Here is an 18,176-nt window from a genome sequence, read left to right as displayed (position 1 = left end):
AAACATAAATGAATAAGAAACATAAATTTATTGTTTAGTGTTCCTGTTCATGTTGGATCCATTCCTATTATCATTTAATTCAATTGTCCATAACACTTGTTCAGCAAATAAATAAACTGGGATGAATGAATCTATATAGTACCAGTTCCATGAAACACATACGGTGGAAACTACTAGAAAATTAAAGAACTGGTGAAAGAGTAACTAAGGCGTTGGGACAAATCTTACATGGACATAAATCCTCAACGTTTTCAGAAAGATCTCTTCAATATTGTTGTTGCTTTGATCCCAGCAACAACAACAATAATAGCTAGTGTCTCCTAACATGTTTACTTTTATTTTATTAATTTGTTTATTAAAACATTTGTATCCCACTCTATATCAGTAGGATCTCAGGGTGGCGTACAGATTTTCACAGAATCATAAAGCTGGAAGCAGAATAGCTAGGGCCTCCAACTTCTCGTCCACAAAAAGTTCAGCCCACCCAGATTTTTTTATCCAGATGTCATACCAACCAACCATCCAACCTCTTTCCTTCTCAAAATCCATTTCAGATTAATATATGGGAGCTGGGAAATATTTACCAGACATATTTATTTGATGCCAAAGTAATCATAAACCACATAATCAAGTTTCTGCCTCTTATTCCAGCCGCTTGTTCAGATATTGTTTAATGCTATTGGTTACCAGTAAGGAAATTTCTGACCACACATGTATTACACAATAATATGCCAGGATGTCCTGGTGAACCCTCCATGTCATCATAAAGGAGAGAGCATCAACGGCAAAACACGCATCATTGGCACTTCTGCAGTGCTTTATGATCATTTGGTAAAAAGAAAGAAGTATAGGTGGGTTTACAAAATCTTGTGCAGAAACAAATGCTGCCATTAGTTACTCCCTTAATATGACAAAACTTTACAGATATTTTTTAGCAAGCCAAGTTTCCCTCTTACTGTGGAGCTATGATTTGTGGGGCGCGCAAACCGGCAGTGAAGGGAGGAAAGGCTAGCAAGGAGTAGCTGCACAGCCGCAACCTCTGCGCCTTCCCAGAGAGAGGACAGCTGAGCCAATCGGTGCTCTGATGGGCTTGATAGGGCTGGGGCCAAAGGAGTAGAAACACCGGAGTGAGATCTCTCTTTCTTCTCACTCCAGTTCAACCTGAGGCCCCTAAAAGCAGGCCTCCCACGCTGCTCCAGGATTGCAGATGCTGACTTTCCCACCCACCCATTCCAGGTAGTAAGATGTCTTGCTGTGGCAAATGTAATTGCCACTTAACGGGGCTGGGAAGGAATTTTACTTGCATACCAACTGCAAGTAAAATTCCCCATTAGATTAACTCCACTGTAAATAACTTGATCTGGAGTATCAGTAAATTATTTGTGGATGTGTAAGAACGTAAGAAGAGCCATGCTGGATCAGACCAAGGGTTCATTTTGTCCAGCATTCTGTTCACATAGTGGCCAACCAGCTGTTGACCAGGAACCTACAGACAGCATCCTTCCACTCATGTTCCCCAGCACCTAGTATACATAGGCTTACTGCCTCTGCTACTGAAGACAGTGCATAGCTATCAGGACTAGTAGCCATTGATAGCCTTCTTCTCTGGGAATTTATCTAACCCCCTTTTAAAGCCATCCAAATTGGTGGTCATCACTACATCCTGTGGTATTGAATTCCATAGTTTAACTATGCACTGTGTCCACACTATGGTGTGCCTCTAGACCTGCCATTCACCACTGGTGCTCCTGGTATATGAGCCAGGAAGGGGGAATCAGACAGCAGGCAGGCTGGCTGGCTGATGACAGGATCCATGCCCTATGCTGCCACCAAGCCTATTCAAGTGAAAGCCAATTGAGTTGTGGCCAATTTATTATCTCAGCTATGTCTGTATGTCTAATTTGTCCCTTTGTTAACTGGACCAAATAAAGTGTGCCCAAACAAGCCAAAGTTAACTGGTGACAGAACTTGATCAAAAAGAAATGCCATGATTATCTTGCAGTAACTGATACTGAACATTGCTACTGCTGCTGTCACTTTGGGTATTGTTCTTAAATGCTTGGGCTGATGTTTTCTGGTTTTCTTTCCTGAAATCCAATAAACCTACAAATATGAGCAAGGGCTGGGTACTGATTTCTGTGGGTTCCCAAACAAAAGACCATTGATGAGCCCTTATCTGAACCTTTCCAATCCTCTGTCCCTTCCATTCCACTCTCTATAATGCTGGTCCAAGACATTTTACTGTTTGAAGCAGAGCCCAAATGGCACCCACCCACCCTGCTTGGGCTGTCACTTTAAAACAGATGTGGGCAGCCCACAAAGATCTTTCCTGTGGCCCATCACAAGTTGCTAGGGTTCACCACTGAATATTACAAACACAAACACAAACACACACACACACACACACACACACACACACACACACACACACCATTTACAAGAAAAGGTCTTGCTACACCATTCAGATGCATTTTCTGTCTTCATCACTCCCCCCCCCCCCCATCCCCCAAGTAGGTCACCACCTTGCTCCACGGCAAGACCAGCCCTGGCAACATGTCGCTTGCCTGGAACAGAATGAGCTTCTCACTTTCCAAACTTAAATGCTCCTCTCTCACAAGCATGGGCTTCTCCTGCCTTTGTGGGTCCAAGGTCATGATTCAACAGGCCAGTCCTCTGGCAACTAGCATAGAAAGATTAAATAGCTGGACTCCACAAGCATCAGTTTGCTACAGAGCTGCACTTAATCAAGTAAACAATGACAAGGCATCATTCACAAAATATATCTCAGGGGATAGTATCCAATTTTAGTCTTACATAGAATAGACCCACCGAAATAAATGGGAACTTAGTCATAGTTCTACTTTATGTGGGATTTATATTGGATACTACCCAGGATTCTGAACATGTAAACTTGCAGATATAGCTATTTTCTTCCCTTATATCTTTCCAGGCCAGAGTTTGCTAGCCCCCCAGTTACCACCAATCTTCTGCTCCATTCTCCTAACATGCTTGGACTATAGCAATATAGTCTACTTGGAAATTCCTCCAATGTAGCTTTCCTCTAGTGTACCAAGACAAATTTCATATTCATTTCTGAGGGACTGAGATGCAACACCAGGCATATTACTTGCATAACTATCACACATTTGTCAAGAAAACAAATAGCTCTTCCAAAATGATTTTTAAATGGTTATGCATTTGGTAAATAGATGGCTCACGTGCTTCAATGAGTTATGTCTGTGACTCTGTATTATCTCTTTTTAGACAAGAGTAGCACTCGTTTCCATACAATTTTACCTCCTGTGTTATTCATACTTAAAACACTTCATTCTTCCAATGCAACCCATTATAATGGGTAGGCTGAAATATCAGTTATTGCATTTTTGACAGGAAATAATAAGTAGATGGTCTTGCTGGAGGAAAGAATCACACAGATCCAAAGATCCCTTCTTGGCAGTTAAAAGTGGTTATTTTTCCAGTCTCATTGCTTCCCACCTTAATTCCCATGACTTTTTGACCTCTCTGTCTGAGCTTTTCAACACAGATATTAAAATGCCCACAGGGATGAACAGCCACAACCATTCTTGTTATCCGTCTTTTATAATCCAAAAATAAAAGGGGAAAAATATTTCTTGTACTAATTTTTCATTTATCCTTATTATTTTAATTCTTCATTTGCTATGTTAGCAGGTTATCAAGATCAACTTGAAAATACTTTGAACAGAAGTAGAGGCTTCCCCCCTCCCTCAAAGTATATTTACACATATAAAAAGCTAAGTGGGTGGTTATTAAGCATGCAATATTATTTGATTTCCCCCCCTTTTCTTTAAGCCACCAGTTTTCATCATAACCAGTTTCCACTCTATGAAACATCCATATATTTTATTCTGATCACGTCACATCAGCTACAGAAATCTTCAGAAGTGCTTTGTGCCAGTATATAAAATCCTAGTTTCCTCTTCAGGATTCAAAATTATTTAAAGTGTAATGGGATAATTAAATTGAACAGCCATCATTTCAAACTTATCGTGGACATAATGTGTTAAATAGAGCCCAGAGACAACTGTGAAGTTGGTTACAAATCTATGTTTTTTTGTTTGTGTGATTTTTGCTGATAATGTATCATGTCCCTCAGCACTGCTGCCAAAAACTAACATATCAGAAGGCAATCTTTTTTGAATTAGTACAAAATTGCAGAATTTTGCCTGATAATATTTGACATAAACAGTGGTAGACTCCAAGCTACCTGTCTTTGTTTTCAGCTTTATCCAACACGTAGCCCAATCGCATGCATGTTTACTTGGAAGTATATCATAAGGATTTAGTGGGACTTACTCTCAAGTAGGTGTGCATAGAATTTCAGAGTATCCATGCTGCTGTGATTTTTCAAGGGATTGCAACTGAGAATAATTGCAATTATTCTCACTGAGCCTGCAAAAGTAAGAGCCCCTGGAAAAAGAATGTTTTAAGAGGTGGCAGTGAGTTTAACAGAGGGTTTAGCACCTCTGTTAGAGCCTTGTGTGGCACAGAGAGGTAAGCGGCAGTTACTGCAGCCGAAACTCTCCCCATGGCCTGAGTTTGATCCCAGTGGAAGCTGGTTCTCAGGCAACCGGCTCAGGTCGACTCAGCCTTCCTTCCGAGGTCAGTAAAATTACCCAGCTAGCTGGGGGAAAGGTAACTGCGACTGGGGAAGGCAATGGCAAACCACCCCACTACAAAGTCTGCCAAGAAAACGTCAGCAAAAGCAGGCGTCCCTCTAGCAGTCAGTAATGACTCAAGTGCTTGCACAAGAGGTTCCTTTCCTTTCCTTTAGCACCAGTAGTAAAGTTGTTTAGCTAACTCCCTTTCTGATTCTGTGTTTATTTTATTCCATGTAATTTCATTTCTTTACCACTTTTCTTCCGCGAAATACAAGGTGACATATATACGATTCCCAGATGTATTCCCTTCAGACATTGACTACACGTAGGCCTGCTTAGCTTCAGCAAAGTTCCTTCCTTGTTCCTTCAGACCATGTTCTGGAATACGTATGCCACATCCAGCTGACGCTTGAGTGGAAATGCAGTAGTTGTCTTGCAAGGACACCCAGAGCATCATCATACAGGGGAAAAATCATGTTTGCTTACCATCGCTTCTCCCCCTGCACATTTGTCCCTCATTATTTCCTCTTTTGAAAGAGGAAGTAAACAACTTGCACGTGGCCCATTCAGTGGGCTGTTTTGATACTGCTACTTATCCTGCACACACAGCAGGAGATAATGGCGGCTTCCATCTTTAAAAATAAGTCAGACTTACTGGGGTATTTTTTTGTTGTTGCACGAAGGCTAGAAGGGGTGGGCGGCAGGTAACATTGTAAGAGAGATCTGTGAAAATCTGTGAGTGCCCAGTGATGAGCGTGCAATAAAATGCTCATTTGATGGACTCCCAATTATTTATTTATTATTATTATTATTATTATTATTATTATTATTATTATTATTATTATTATTATTTATATAGCACCATCAATGTACATGGTGCTGTACAGAGTAAAACAGTAAATAGCAAGACCCTGCCGCATAGGCTTACATTCTAATAAAATCATAATAAAACAATAAGGAGGGGAAGAGAATGCACCAAACAGGCACAGGGTAAGTAAGTAACTTACTGGGTAAAACTGTAAAAGTTTTACCCAGTTCTGTAAGTTTTAAAATAGTTATAGGTTAAAACTAGTTTTCTATAATGATACCAAGATAACAATGTCCTGCTGAAGGAAACCTGTCTTGCCCCATTGCTGCTTGCTTTCCAATGAGCTGTGATGACGTCTTTTTCAATTAGTTTTTCTTAGTGTTGCTTTTTAAACTGTTTAATACTGTTCTTGATTTTACTTCTGTCTTAGGGCATGTCTAGACCAGGGCAGGGAGGGGGGAGGATCTTGCAATCTTGTGATCACGAGATCTTCCCCTTTGTCCAAAAACGTGCGCAACATCCTGGGAGGAAGGAGGGATGTCATGCCCGCCTTTTTCTTTTTTACAGACGGATGAGTGCACATGCGCTCCAACGAAAAGTGAGTTACATAAAAAAAAGCACCCACTCCCTTCCACCCCTGATGGGCACAGAGCGCCTGAAGAGCTTTGTGCCCAGTTCCTGCCTCCTCGTGTTTACTCACGAAGAGGCAGGATGAAGCCAAGATGGGCGCCCACAATTCCTGTGGTCTTGGAATGATCCCAAGACCATGGAAAGAATCAGGCTAAAAGCCATCCCATTTATCCCGGGGAAATGGAGGGATCATCCCTCCCCGCCCCTGGGATCCCATGTGCGTCATGTGGATGCACAGGGATGATCCCCGGGATAAGGACTAGTGTAGACATGCCCCATAATTAATTTATATGGTGCTTTGTTTATATTGTTGTATTGTTTTTATTCTGGTTGTGCTTTTTATATTGTATTGTGTATTTGTGCTTTTAACCTGTTGGTTGTCTTACTATGATTTTAATTTCTGTGAACCACCCAGAGAGCTTCGGCTATTGGGCGGTATAGAAATGTAATAAATAAAATAAATAAATAAATAAATTATATATTATAATAATTCACAATATTTATATACCACTCAATTATCAGAGCAGTAAACATAGGTATAAACAGTAAAAGAAAGAAGATTTAAAAAACAAATTAAAATTGTTCAATTTAAAAAGAAAGGAACCAGAAAAACAGTGGCTAGTCAGTTGAAGAAGGCTTCTCGAAACAGAGTTGTTTTCAGGAAGTGCCAGAAGCAGCCTAGTGTTGGCACCTACCTGACCTCCAGGGGCAGAGTTCCACAGAGAAGGGGCCACCACACTAAAGGCTCTTCTCCTGGTGGATTCCAGTTGGGCTGCAGGTCCATATGGAACCACCAGAAGCATGCCTTCTGATGACCTCAGTGATCAGGCAAGTCTCTCAGATATGCTGGTCCCAAGTTCTTTAGGGCTTTGTACACTAGTACCAACACCTTAAACCTGGCCCGGTAGCCAGTACAATTCCCTCAGCAAGAGTTATATGCCGAAAAGAAGCAGCTCCTGACAACAGCCTAGCTGCTGCGTTCTGCACTAGCTCCAGCTTCCGGAGCAGGCTTAAGGGCAGCCCCACATAGAGCGCATTGCAGTAATCCAGTCTTGAGGTTACTAATGCCTGTACCACTGTGGCCAAGCTATCCCTGTCCAGAAGAGGCTGTAGCTGGCGAGCCAGATGAAGTTGGTAAAAGACACTCTGAGCCACTGCGGCCACTTGGGCCTCCAGCAACAATTATGGATCTAGGAGTACCCCCAAACTACAAACCTGATATTTTAGAGGGAGTGTAACCCCATCCAGAACAGGCAATGAGCCTATTTCCCAGACTAGGGAACCACTCACCCATAGGGCTTTGGTCTTGCCAGGATTCATCTTCAGTTTGTTGGCCCTCATCCAGCCTATTACTGAGTTTAGGTACTGATCTAGGACTTGCACAGCCTCTCCTGATTCAGATGTCACAGGGAGATAGAGCTGTGTGTCATCAGCATACTGATGGCATTTTGCTCCAAATTCCCTAATGACCACCCCCAAAGGCTTCATATAGATGTTAAACAACACTGGGGACAAGATGGTCCCCTGTGGTACCCCACAGCTTAATTGCCAAGGGGGTGAGAAATGATCACCCAATTTTACTCTCTGAAATCAACCTTGCAGGTAGGACTGAAACCCCCGTAACACAGTGCTTCCAATGCCCATCCCACAAAGTTAATTGAGGAGGATACCACAGTCGATGGTATCAAAAGCCAATGAGAGATTGAGCAGAATTAACAGGGTTGCACTCCCCCTGTCTCTCTCTCTCTCTCTCTCTCTCTCTCTCTCTCTCTCTCAATAAAGGTCATCCATCAGGGCAACCAAGGCAGATTCAATCCCATAACCAGGTCGAAACCCAGACTGAAATGGGTCTAGATAATCAGTGTTCTCCAAGAGTGCCTGCAGTTGTTCCGACACAACCCTCTCCAATACCTTCTCTAAGAAATTGGTATCTACAACTGGGTGATAGTTGTCTAATACCATTGGGTCCAGAGTGGGTTCTTCAGGAGTGGTCGCACTACCGCCTCTTCAAGGACAGCAGGGACCACCCCCTCCTGTAGAGAAGCATTCTCCACACCGTGGATCCACCCAGTCAAACCCCCTTAGCTAGTTTTTATTAGCCAGGAAAGGATCGAGAGGGTATGTGGTTGGTTGCACTGTTGCAAGCACCTTGTCAACATCATCAGGCCGCAGCAGCTGGAACTGATCCCACAAAATTGGTCAGATGGTGGTATCAGAAACCTCGACTGGAATTGTGCTAATAACAGCATCAAGTTTGCCGCAGAAATAAGCAATTTTGTCCTCAAAGTGAGATGTAAAAATGCCACAGCGGGTCCTTGAGGGAACCAGGGCTCTATTCTCTGTGGAGAGTGTTAACAATGCCTGGACTACTTGAAAGAGCTCTGCTGGACAGCTACTTGAGGACGCGAACAGTATGCACGATTATGTGCTCTGGAGCTCGGTCGGTTATCTTCGCTTCGAGTCTTGCGCCATTTATGCTCTAGCTGACGTTCAGCCTGTTTCATTGTCCACAGCTCCCCAGTATACCAGGGAGTATACCAGGCTCCACAGCACCTGAGAGGACACTCAGGTGCAATCAAGTCAATGGCCTGCCATATATCTTACTGTTCCATAGTGATGCTAGGGCCTCAGCTGGATCGCCAGCTCTCTCCACTGGAAAATCCCCAAGAGCATTAAAAAATCCATCAGATTCCATCAGTCTCCTGGGGAGGACCATCCAAATAGGTCCCCTACCCCTGCAGGAAGGAAGTAACACCAAGACTTCAAATCTCACTAGGAAGTGATCCGACCATGACAATGGGGTTACTTGGAAACTCACCCACCCCCCAAATTTTCAGATTACTCAATTCACCACTTGGAGCAAAAGCCAAATCAAGGGTATGCCCTGCTTCATGTGTTGGGTAATGACAAACTGAGACAGCCCCATGGCTGTCATGGAGGCCATAAAGTCCTGAGCTGGACCTTCAGAGACAGCCTCAGCATGAAAGCTGAAGTCACCCAGAACCACACTGGCTTGTCATATCATGCAAACATGGCAGGGAAGGATATTCGAGGGCTAAACAACCCTCACATAATCCATGGTCAGGGTTATTCGAGGGTTATTTAACCCCCAAATAACCCTCTCTGGCTGAGTTTGCAGACCTGATAAGCCACAGTTGCATATTCATAACAGTGAACTGGCCCAATGTCTTCAAACCCAGAGAAGCATTGCCTTCACCTTCCCTTGGTCTGACTGCCAATTCACTGTGCATTCACCCCTAGTTGAACAGGAAAGCAAACTACCGTATTTCTTCAATTCTAAGACGCAATCGATTGTAAGACGCACACTAATTTCAGTACCACCAACAGAAAAAAAGCTTTGATTCTAAGAAATAATAAATGACCCACGATTCTAAGACGCACCCCATTTTTAGAGATGTTTATATGGGAAAAAAGTGCATCTTAGAATCGAAAAAACACGGTATGTGTATGTACAGCTTGATTTCAAGTGACTTTTATATGAATTTAATAATAGTTATCTTTGCTCATAATCATTTTAACCTATCGGCTTATAGGAATAGAATATAGAATTTATTTTTGGCTTGCCATCTAAACTAGTTTAGGAAATATATTCCCCTTGGTGGAGATCAATCTTTAAAATAGGTAGGACTCCTTTATTCTTGCTCATTGGATCTGGGCAAACCTTAGGGTTATTCATATTATCACAGTTTGTCAAGTCATTGTACTTTCACGAATCAGTGGGGCAGTTTACAGGATACTACAACCCATCATGGGTTGTTTAACCCACAGTGAGACTACAGCACGTGTGGGGTGAATGCAGTCACCATTTTGAATTTGCAACTGCTGCTCAGCGGTTGTCATGTTGTGTGAACCCTGTAAGTATGGGTTATGTGAGGGTTAATCAACACTTGCACAACTCATAGTCTGCATATGCAATATAGTACCGATGGCCACCACAGGTCATCGTCTGAACACAGTCACTGAGAAATCCTGCACAAAAAGTTACTTAGGCGTTAAAGCCAGCAGGTCATATACATTGCTCCTTTTAAGTCAATTAAAGATATGTTTTTAATTCTGTGATCTTAAAGGATACCAGTGTAAAAAACAAACAAACACCCAAATCTCTATGAATTGTAAATACCTTATTTACTTTGAGCGGGTATCATTTTTGAGCCCTCCTTCTGGAGAACATCATAGATAATATGCAAGATTTTTAAAAAACTTTCCTGAGGAACCTTACAGTACAAACCAGTAAATAATGTAATACATCTGTCATATTTCCAGGATTGTTAGCTCTTATTATATTACATTATTTTTAGCTATCTGAACCATCGATACCATTATTTGAAAACAGATAGTTGTAAAAACCCTCTTCAGACTACAAACAATACAGCTTTTTAAGGTAAGTTTCAAAAATATGTTGCTATTTATATAATTGCTACCGAATATTCATTTTTGGGTGCAATCCTATGCATGTTTAATCAGAAACAAGTCCTACAACTTCCAACATTCCCCAGCCAGCCTTTTTTTTCTGCCTAAATATGCATGGGATTGTACCCTTAAAATTATTAATATTTCAGAGAACAGCTTGAGTCTGGAGAGTCATCATGATCTCCTCCCATGTGTACTTGTGAAAGGACCCACAGGGCCCAAAATAGCAATCTCACAACTTACTATGGAGTATGGAGCACACTATGCCTTATGCCAAGACGGACTATTTGTCAATCTAGCCTGACATAGTCCGCTCTTACTCACAGCAACTCTTACACAACTTAGAGGGTGTTTCCCATCTCCTACTACACAATTCTTTTAAATGGAGATGCCAGGGATTGAACAGTTTATTTTTAAAAAACATGTTTTATCACTTGGGTTCACTTCTTTTGGCCCGTTCACCCTGTATGGTTGCTAGTGCCAACTGGACACTCCTTACTTTCACAGGCTTTTAAGTTCTTCAGTGTTCTTCTCATCTGGTGAGGCTCTGCTCTCTTTGAACTGCTTTCATCTTGAGGCTAAGCAGAAAATAAGTGTTCTGCTGCCAAATGTTTTTATCTCAGATTTGTTTAATCTTAATTACCCTTGGGGAGGCTCAAGCAGAGGAAGGGTCATTATGGCCAGGCATGAGATTTAATAGCTTTAGAACAGATGATGTCTTCATGCATTCTTGACTGCATTCTCAAACCATACTTACTTGGAAGTAAAGTAACTTTCTTTCAAGTAACAAATTCCTGAGGGGGAGCCATGTTAAAGGAAAAAGGAAAAGGTGTATTGACGACAAAGACAGTAATTGTGACATAAATCTTTGTGGACTAGAGCCCACCATCAGTTGTCTGAAGAGTGTCTGTATATGTGATATACATAAAATAAACACTGAAACTTTATATACATAAAATAAACACTGATGAAGTGGATTGTGTCCCACAAATGTTTTTGTCACAATCTCTTTGTCTTGAAATTACAACACACTTAAGGGGGAGTGTGTGTGTCAATACACACACAACAATGCAGGGCCTACAGAAATGCAGTCTGTGACATTTCTATGCAATACTCAAACATATAGAAGATAAGCAAGTAGTTATTCACAGTAGTAGTACTTAACCACAGCACACCCTTCCTAGCTTTGCTATGTTAATTTAATGGCCATAGATAATGGCAGAGAAAATCAGGCCTTGGCGAGCCTGAGTCCTAAACGAACAGATTCCAGCGTGTCGATCAATTCTTATGCCTCCTCCTCATCACAGAGCCATAGTTGCCTTGCCTGGAAGGAGGCATGGAAAAGGGGCGGGGCTCCGCTTGTTTCCCTTCTTGAGTCTGAGAGAACCTACGGACCGGGCCAGCTTCCTGGGCTGGCCGGATGGAGTCTCTGCCATCACCGGGAAGCATCTGAGGAGAAATCAAATGTGGCAGGGGAAAGGAGGGAGAAGCTCTCACGTACAAACACGGGAGGCGGGTGAACCAGCGGAGGAGGAGGAGGAGGCGGCAGCGGCAGCGGCAGGCGGGCGGGCTCTGTTTCCACTCAGTACCTCTGCGCCGCTCAGCCTCTTCCCCATTCCTCTCCGAAGAAGAACAAGACCAGGCCCCTCCCCTCCTCACACCTGTTGCGCGGGGCCGGCAGCCAGTCCCAGCTCAACCTCGCTAGCGCGGCTGGTGTTGCTGTTCTGTTCGGTCCCTCCCTGCGGCTGCGCCTCCGCCCGGACTTGGAGCAGCAACAGCAGCAGCTACCGCCAGCGCCGCTGCCGTTTCCTCCTCTGCAGCCACTCGGGCCGCGGCCTTGACGTCGTTTCCTTCCAACATGGCGAGAACAGGAGGCTCCCGCCGCTATTGCTGCCGCTGCCAAAGCCGCTGCTAATGGAGGCTGAGGCGAGTGGGCAGCTCCGGAGCTGAGGGCTCGAGGTTCCCAGGAGAGCCGGTTCCTTCTTCCCCGGCGACGAGCAAGGGGGCCGCAGTAGCCGCCCTGTCCGATCCTAACCTCAGTCGCGTTCAAACCGGGAAGCAATTTCACGGGAAGCTGCTTCGGTTGTCAGCCGGTGGCGCGGCCGAGAGAGAGAAAGAGAGTCTCCCCACCGCCCGCCCGCTCGCACCTTCCTTCCCCCTCACTTTCCTCGCGTCCCCATGTATGAGGGGAAGAAGACGAAAAACATGTTCCTGACCCGGGCCTTGGAGAAGATCCTGGCCGACAAGGAGGTGAAGAAGGCGCATCATTCCCAGCTGCGCAAAGCCTGCGAGGTGGCTCTAGGTAAATTTGGGGAAGGGGGGGGAATGGAGGCGAAGGCTAGGGAAACTGAGGCACCTGCAGCGGGGAAAGCAGGCCAGGCCTTGGGATTGATTGGGGCGGCTGTCATTGTGGGAATAGGAAATGACAGGGGAGGAAAAAGCGAGAGAGAAGGCAATAATGAGGGTCTTTCAGGTTGGGTGTGTGCGTGGAGCGGGGCGACAAAGGTGCCTGGTGGACCCGGTTTCGAGTAGGCTTGGTGAGGAGCGGAAAGGACGAGCAGCCCCTGGCATTGCCGGTGCATGAGACAGGCCTTTGTGATCCGGCAAAGGCGTTGGGGTATGGAGGTGGAGGTGGCGATGCGAGAGATTAGGGAACCAAAAGAGGCCGTCTGTGTGTTTTACGTTAGTCTTGACAAGGAGTTGTGCGTGTGGGTTTTGATGAACGAAAAGGAGCGTGTGCGTGAGAGCGAGCGAGCGAGCTTCTCTGCCCCCCCCCCCCCCTGTTGACAATGCAATTTAGTCAGTTGCCTTGACATGGCTTTCTTTCGCCGCTGCCGCCTCCCTCGCGCACAAACACACCCTGGATGAATAGGCAAAGAAGGTGTGTAGAGAGCTGACCTGGAAGAACAAGGGCGCCTGGGAGGGAGCAGGTGACGGGCAAGTGGGGTGGGGGGAGGAGAGGAGCAGAGAACGGAAGCTGAAGAAAGGCGGATGATGGAAAACAAGGGATAGTGACACCCTGGCAACATTTAAAATTGATGCCTGTTCTTTGAATTGAGAGGCTGTTGTGTAGAGCAGAGGAACAACGGCAGGGAGGGATGCAGTGGTACAAGGAATCTTTTATAGTACATCTGTGTACATAGTATAAAAAAAAAATCTGCTGGGAGCAGCGTGGGTTTCTTTCATGTTTTGCAGTTATTTAAGCCAGAATGAAAAGAAATATGGGAATTACATTCACAAGGTGAACTCTTCACCCAGGTTATTAGAAATAGACTGAATCCTTCCCCACTGAAGTCGTTTTCAAAGGCCAATTGAATCACACTATTAGAGCAAGGACATACTGAAATGAAAAGTGATTAGGTGGCATATGATGCAGAATTCTGATATGATGAGGGCAGACAAGGAATACATCCCTGGACTGAGTTGACCCTATATTTGTTTAAAAGAACATAGTGTCATGTAAATACGGGGAAGTAAATACTTTGTTATATCTAACAAAATATGCATTGGATCTCACAATGTTAACAGAAAGGGAAAGCAAAAAAAAAAAAAAATGTGTAGGTAAAATACTGGGCTCATTATGAAGGGGGTCCAATTATACACCAGTAGTTCCTTCCCCTAAAAACATAACAGAAATCATTGCAAGTTTGCACTGTACAGCACCATGAAAATTGATGGCGCTTTATAAATAATAATAAAGCTGAAATCCTATTTATGAATAGACAGAAAAAAGTCCAACAACTCCCTGCATTCCCTAGCCAGCATAGCTGGGAGTTGTAGGACTGTCTAAACATGCATAGGATTGCTCCCTAAATGTATTAAATTGTGTCAAGATAATTCGTGTCTAAACATTTATTTTATTACTGCATTTATATTGCACCTTTTTTTCTCCAAGGAACCCAAGGCGGCCTACATAATTTTCCTTCTCTCCATTTTATCCTCACAGCAACAACAACCCTGTGAGGTAGGTTGGGCTGAGAGTCTGTGACTGGCCCAAAGTCACCCAGTGGGTTTCCATGGCCAAGTGAAGACTAGAATCCAGATCTCCTGACTCCTAGTCCAACACTTTAGCCACTATGCCCCACTGGCATAAACATGCATAGGATTGCTCCATAAATGTATTAAGTTTGTGTCAAGATAATTCTGCTCCAAATTGGCTTCAATTCCCAGGGTAAAATTTATACCTGTCTCCAATAGATTGCTGCAGTCTGGATTTTATTTCTTGTACACGTAGGAATGTACAGGGAAGTAAATACAAAACTGGAACAAATGTAGTCCAGTGCTCTTGAAGTGGTATAAAATGGAATTATGATACAGGCAAAGTTCTAAGGTTTCCTCAGCCCTATTTTGAGAAGTTTCTGGGGATAGAATGGACCTCAGTCAAGTTAGGAATTTGGTAGTTCACTTTCGCATTCATTTCAATAGGGGTAGATTGGATAGTTTACTAAGTCAAATGTAATTTTTCAATCCTTGAAAAGGTGGTGGCTGCAATCAGGAGGGATAAAACTACAGGACAACTGACCCCATAATTCTTGAGTAGTACATGGAGTATGAAGTAATTCAAATAGATAAATGTTTATTATGATACAAGCTTTTGTGGTCTGGAGTCCACTTGCGTCTGATCAAGTGTACCCTATAAAAGTTTATACCATAATAAATTAGTTTTTAAGGTGACACAAGACTATTCTGTTTTTGTTTTGCTTTTTTTGCTGCTACAGAAAAGCATGGCTACCCCTTCTGAAAGTGGTTGAAGTTTGTTAAAATAGTTTTACAAATACTTCAAAGTTCTGTTGGGGCTCACAGCAATGCCATTAACATAAGAGGATTAATCTTGGCCAGATGTAAGGCTTGACGAAGAAAGCAATGAATAATGAACCTTTATTGATAATGGACCTTTACTTTGCCCTGTAGATTTGCCTTTACTTCTTATTTGATCAGCAATAATATATTTAAGAACAGTAAGAGAAACCATGAAGCAATAATATAGTATTTATTTGTATCTAAGAAGTTCCAGTCAGGACCAAATCTCAATTGTATAGTTGCTATATTATTAAAAGTATTTTTACCCTTCTTTGTATCCCCAGAAAGCTCCCAGGGTAGATTACAAATATCAACAGTAGGACAGTCCTTGTCCTAAGGCTTATTGTCTAAAAGACATAATACACACACATAGTGAAGATAGCCTGATAGAATGGCTGCTTTTAGGTGACAGTTGAGCAGGGGCCTCAGGCAGCTGGTTTCTCAGTAGAGGTGAATGAATAGGCAGGCACTGCTTCTATTCTCCCTCTCTCTCTCTCTCTCTGCTCTGCAGCCTGATGGAATCTTGGCTGCCGCTAGGTGACAGTGTAATTGTTCACCAGATCAAGAACCTTTTGTAGTTCATCTGTACATAGAGACATTGTTCTTACACAGAACTGCACTGACATCTTGGGACTGCTCTGTGGTTTAAAGTTTTGTTCTCTATGTGGATCTCATGTAGGACCTACTGCTGTTTAAACAAAATCTGACTGATGGACATAAGCAAGTCTTAGAGATATGGGAATAAGGGCTTGAAATTGACTATGATTTTTAATTAGGTTGATAGAGCATGCATATACATAGAACAGTATCTTAGAGCACCTCTAGTTAGTAATAATTGTTAAAATATACACATGCTTAATTTCTGAAAAATGCTCAGAGAATCCCATTTTGATTTCTGCTGTACATGTTATGATTTATTAGCACACTTGAACAGGGAAAACATCTAGCTCTAATTCAATGAAAAAGTGCTGTATCATTTTTTTTAAAATAGTGTACATCAGCATTTTTCACTGGGCCAGGGAGCACCAGTGGACCGCAGCCCACTTTCAGGTGGGCCTCAGTGCTGCAGTGCACTCAGTTCCTCCAGCAAGAGAATGAAAGAAATTCACAGTGTGGGATGATAGGTTACAAGTTAAGTGTGAAAGGAGAAGGGTAATGGCAGGAGATGACATAACAGAAATCATTGCAAGTTTGCACTGTACAGCACCATGAAAATTGATGGCGCTTTATAAATAATAATAAAGCTGAAATCCTATTTATGAATAGACAGAAAAAAGTCCAACAACTCCCTGCATTCCCTAGCCAGCATAGCTGGGAGTTGTAGGACTGTCTAAACATGCATAGGATTGCTATTTACTGTTTTACTCTGTACAGCACCATGTACATTGATGGTGCTATATAAATAAATAATAATAATAATGAGTAAGGATACTTTGAGATGTATGTGGAGATGGAGGAAAACACCATGAAATGAAGAATCCTCCACTTAGAGCCTCTTGATCATCAGTTCTCCCTGTTATGGGGAGACTGATGGTAAATATGTCTATAGCCAATATCTACACTTAACATGAGAAAAACTGAATTATGGAACACCCTGCTACCAGAAATCCCTTTTTTGGGGGGGGGGAACTTAGCAATGTTCAAAGAGGATGTATGTATCAACATAAGATTATGTCAACAATTGCCAGCCGATAATGCCAGACTCTGCTTACATCTGCCACCATTTTGCGGCTGGCTGTGCTCCAGCACTTCCATTTTGTGATTGGTGGGCCTCAGTCATTTTCAGCTTTCTCAAGGGGAGCCTGAGGGTAGAAAACTTGAGAAACTGTGGTGTAGAAGAGACTACATAAGTAGAAAAAAATGAAGTCATTCTAGATTTTCAATGTATATCTCATTAGAAGTATCACTTTTCAGTTTATTCGTAAAATTAGTTTGAACTTTAAGAAATGCTATCATGCATTTTTTTCAACTCATGACTGTGGTATATGTGTCAACTAGTGTCGACCAACAACTCTCCTTTTCTGATAGTACACAGTGAAGACCTTTGCATGTTTACTCAGAAGTAAGTCCTACTGTATTCAATTAAGCTTACTTACTGGTAAGCCTGTTTAAGATTATAACCTTAATTTTTCTTCCTTGTGCTGGTGAAATTATTAGATAAATGAAATCCAAGATGTACTATCTAATTCTAATTACATGAGGTCTGTATTTGCTCTGTATTTGCCTTCAATGTTCCTTTTGTTTTCTTGAAATTCATTCATTGAATGCCAAGGGCTGTGCAAATAGCACAACTAAAACAAACCAGAGTTTTCATGCAGTAGAGCCATTAATACTGTTTTCTATTGATGCCTTACAAAAGGTTGCTATATGAAATGCACCAACCACGTTAATGTGGATATTTCATTCCCTGTTTTGATGCCTCCAGGTTGTTCAATATTAACCTTTCTTTGTTACATTTGATAATGTAACATTTCATATGCAATAAGACTGTGCAATACTTAAGTCATGTTTGGACGATTGTGAGAGCAAAAGAACCCATTGTGGGTTCTTCCCCTGTTGTTGGTTGTAGGGTGGGTAAGGAGCCATGCCGCATGCTGGGTTTGGACAACATGGAAAACCACACTGCGTCACAGGTAATTGTGCAAAGTGCAGCCACACGACCTTCATATGCAGGGGTGGGGAAACCCATGAATGGGTTCTTTTGCCTCCGCAATAGTCTGAACCCAGTCTCTACTTGTCTTTGAGCCTCCCTGTGTCTCCCCTCCCACCCATCGTCCTCACTGCAGTTTTGGTGTTAATGTGTGATTATTGCTAATCCAGATTAAAATGAAACCAGGTGTACTTCTGAAAAAACTATGTTTAAATAT

At 42.7% G+C, this 18,176-nt stretch overlaps 1 protein-coding gene across 1 annotated transcript in view; it reads left to right on the top strand.

Moving 5' to 3' along the window:
* Positions 1–12,655: 12,655 nt before the first annotated feature.
* Positions 12,656–18,176, top strand: part of ARFGEF1 (ADP ribosylation factor guanine nucleotide exchange factor 1) — a 74,595-nt gene continuing 69,074 nt past the window's right edge. The window contains exon 1 of the mRNA XM_063130814.1: positions 12,656–12,811. Within this exon, the coding sequence (XP_062986884.1) occupies positions 12,688–12,811 (124 nt within the window). The 5' untranslated portion in view covers positions 12,656–12,687. The remainder of the gene's footprint in view (positions 12,812–18,176) is intronic.

This window comes from Elgaria multicarinata, chromosome 7, assembly GCF_023053635.1.
Source record: "Elgaria multicarinata webbii isolate HBS135686 ecotype San Diego chromosome 7, rElgMul1.1.pri, whole genome shotgun sequence".
NCBI classification, from domain to species: Eukaryota; Metazoa; Chordata; class Lepidosauria; order Squamata; family Anguidae; genus Elgaria; species Elgaria multicarinata.
This window is presented reverse-complemented; position numbering and strand designations above follow the sequence as displayed.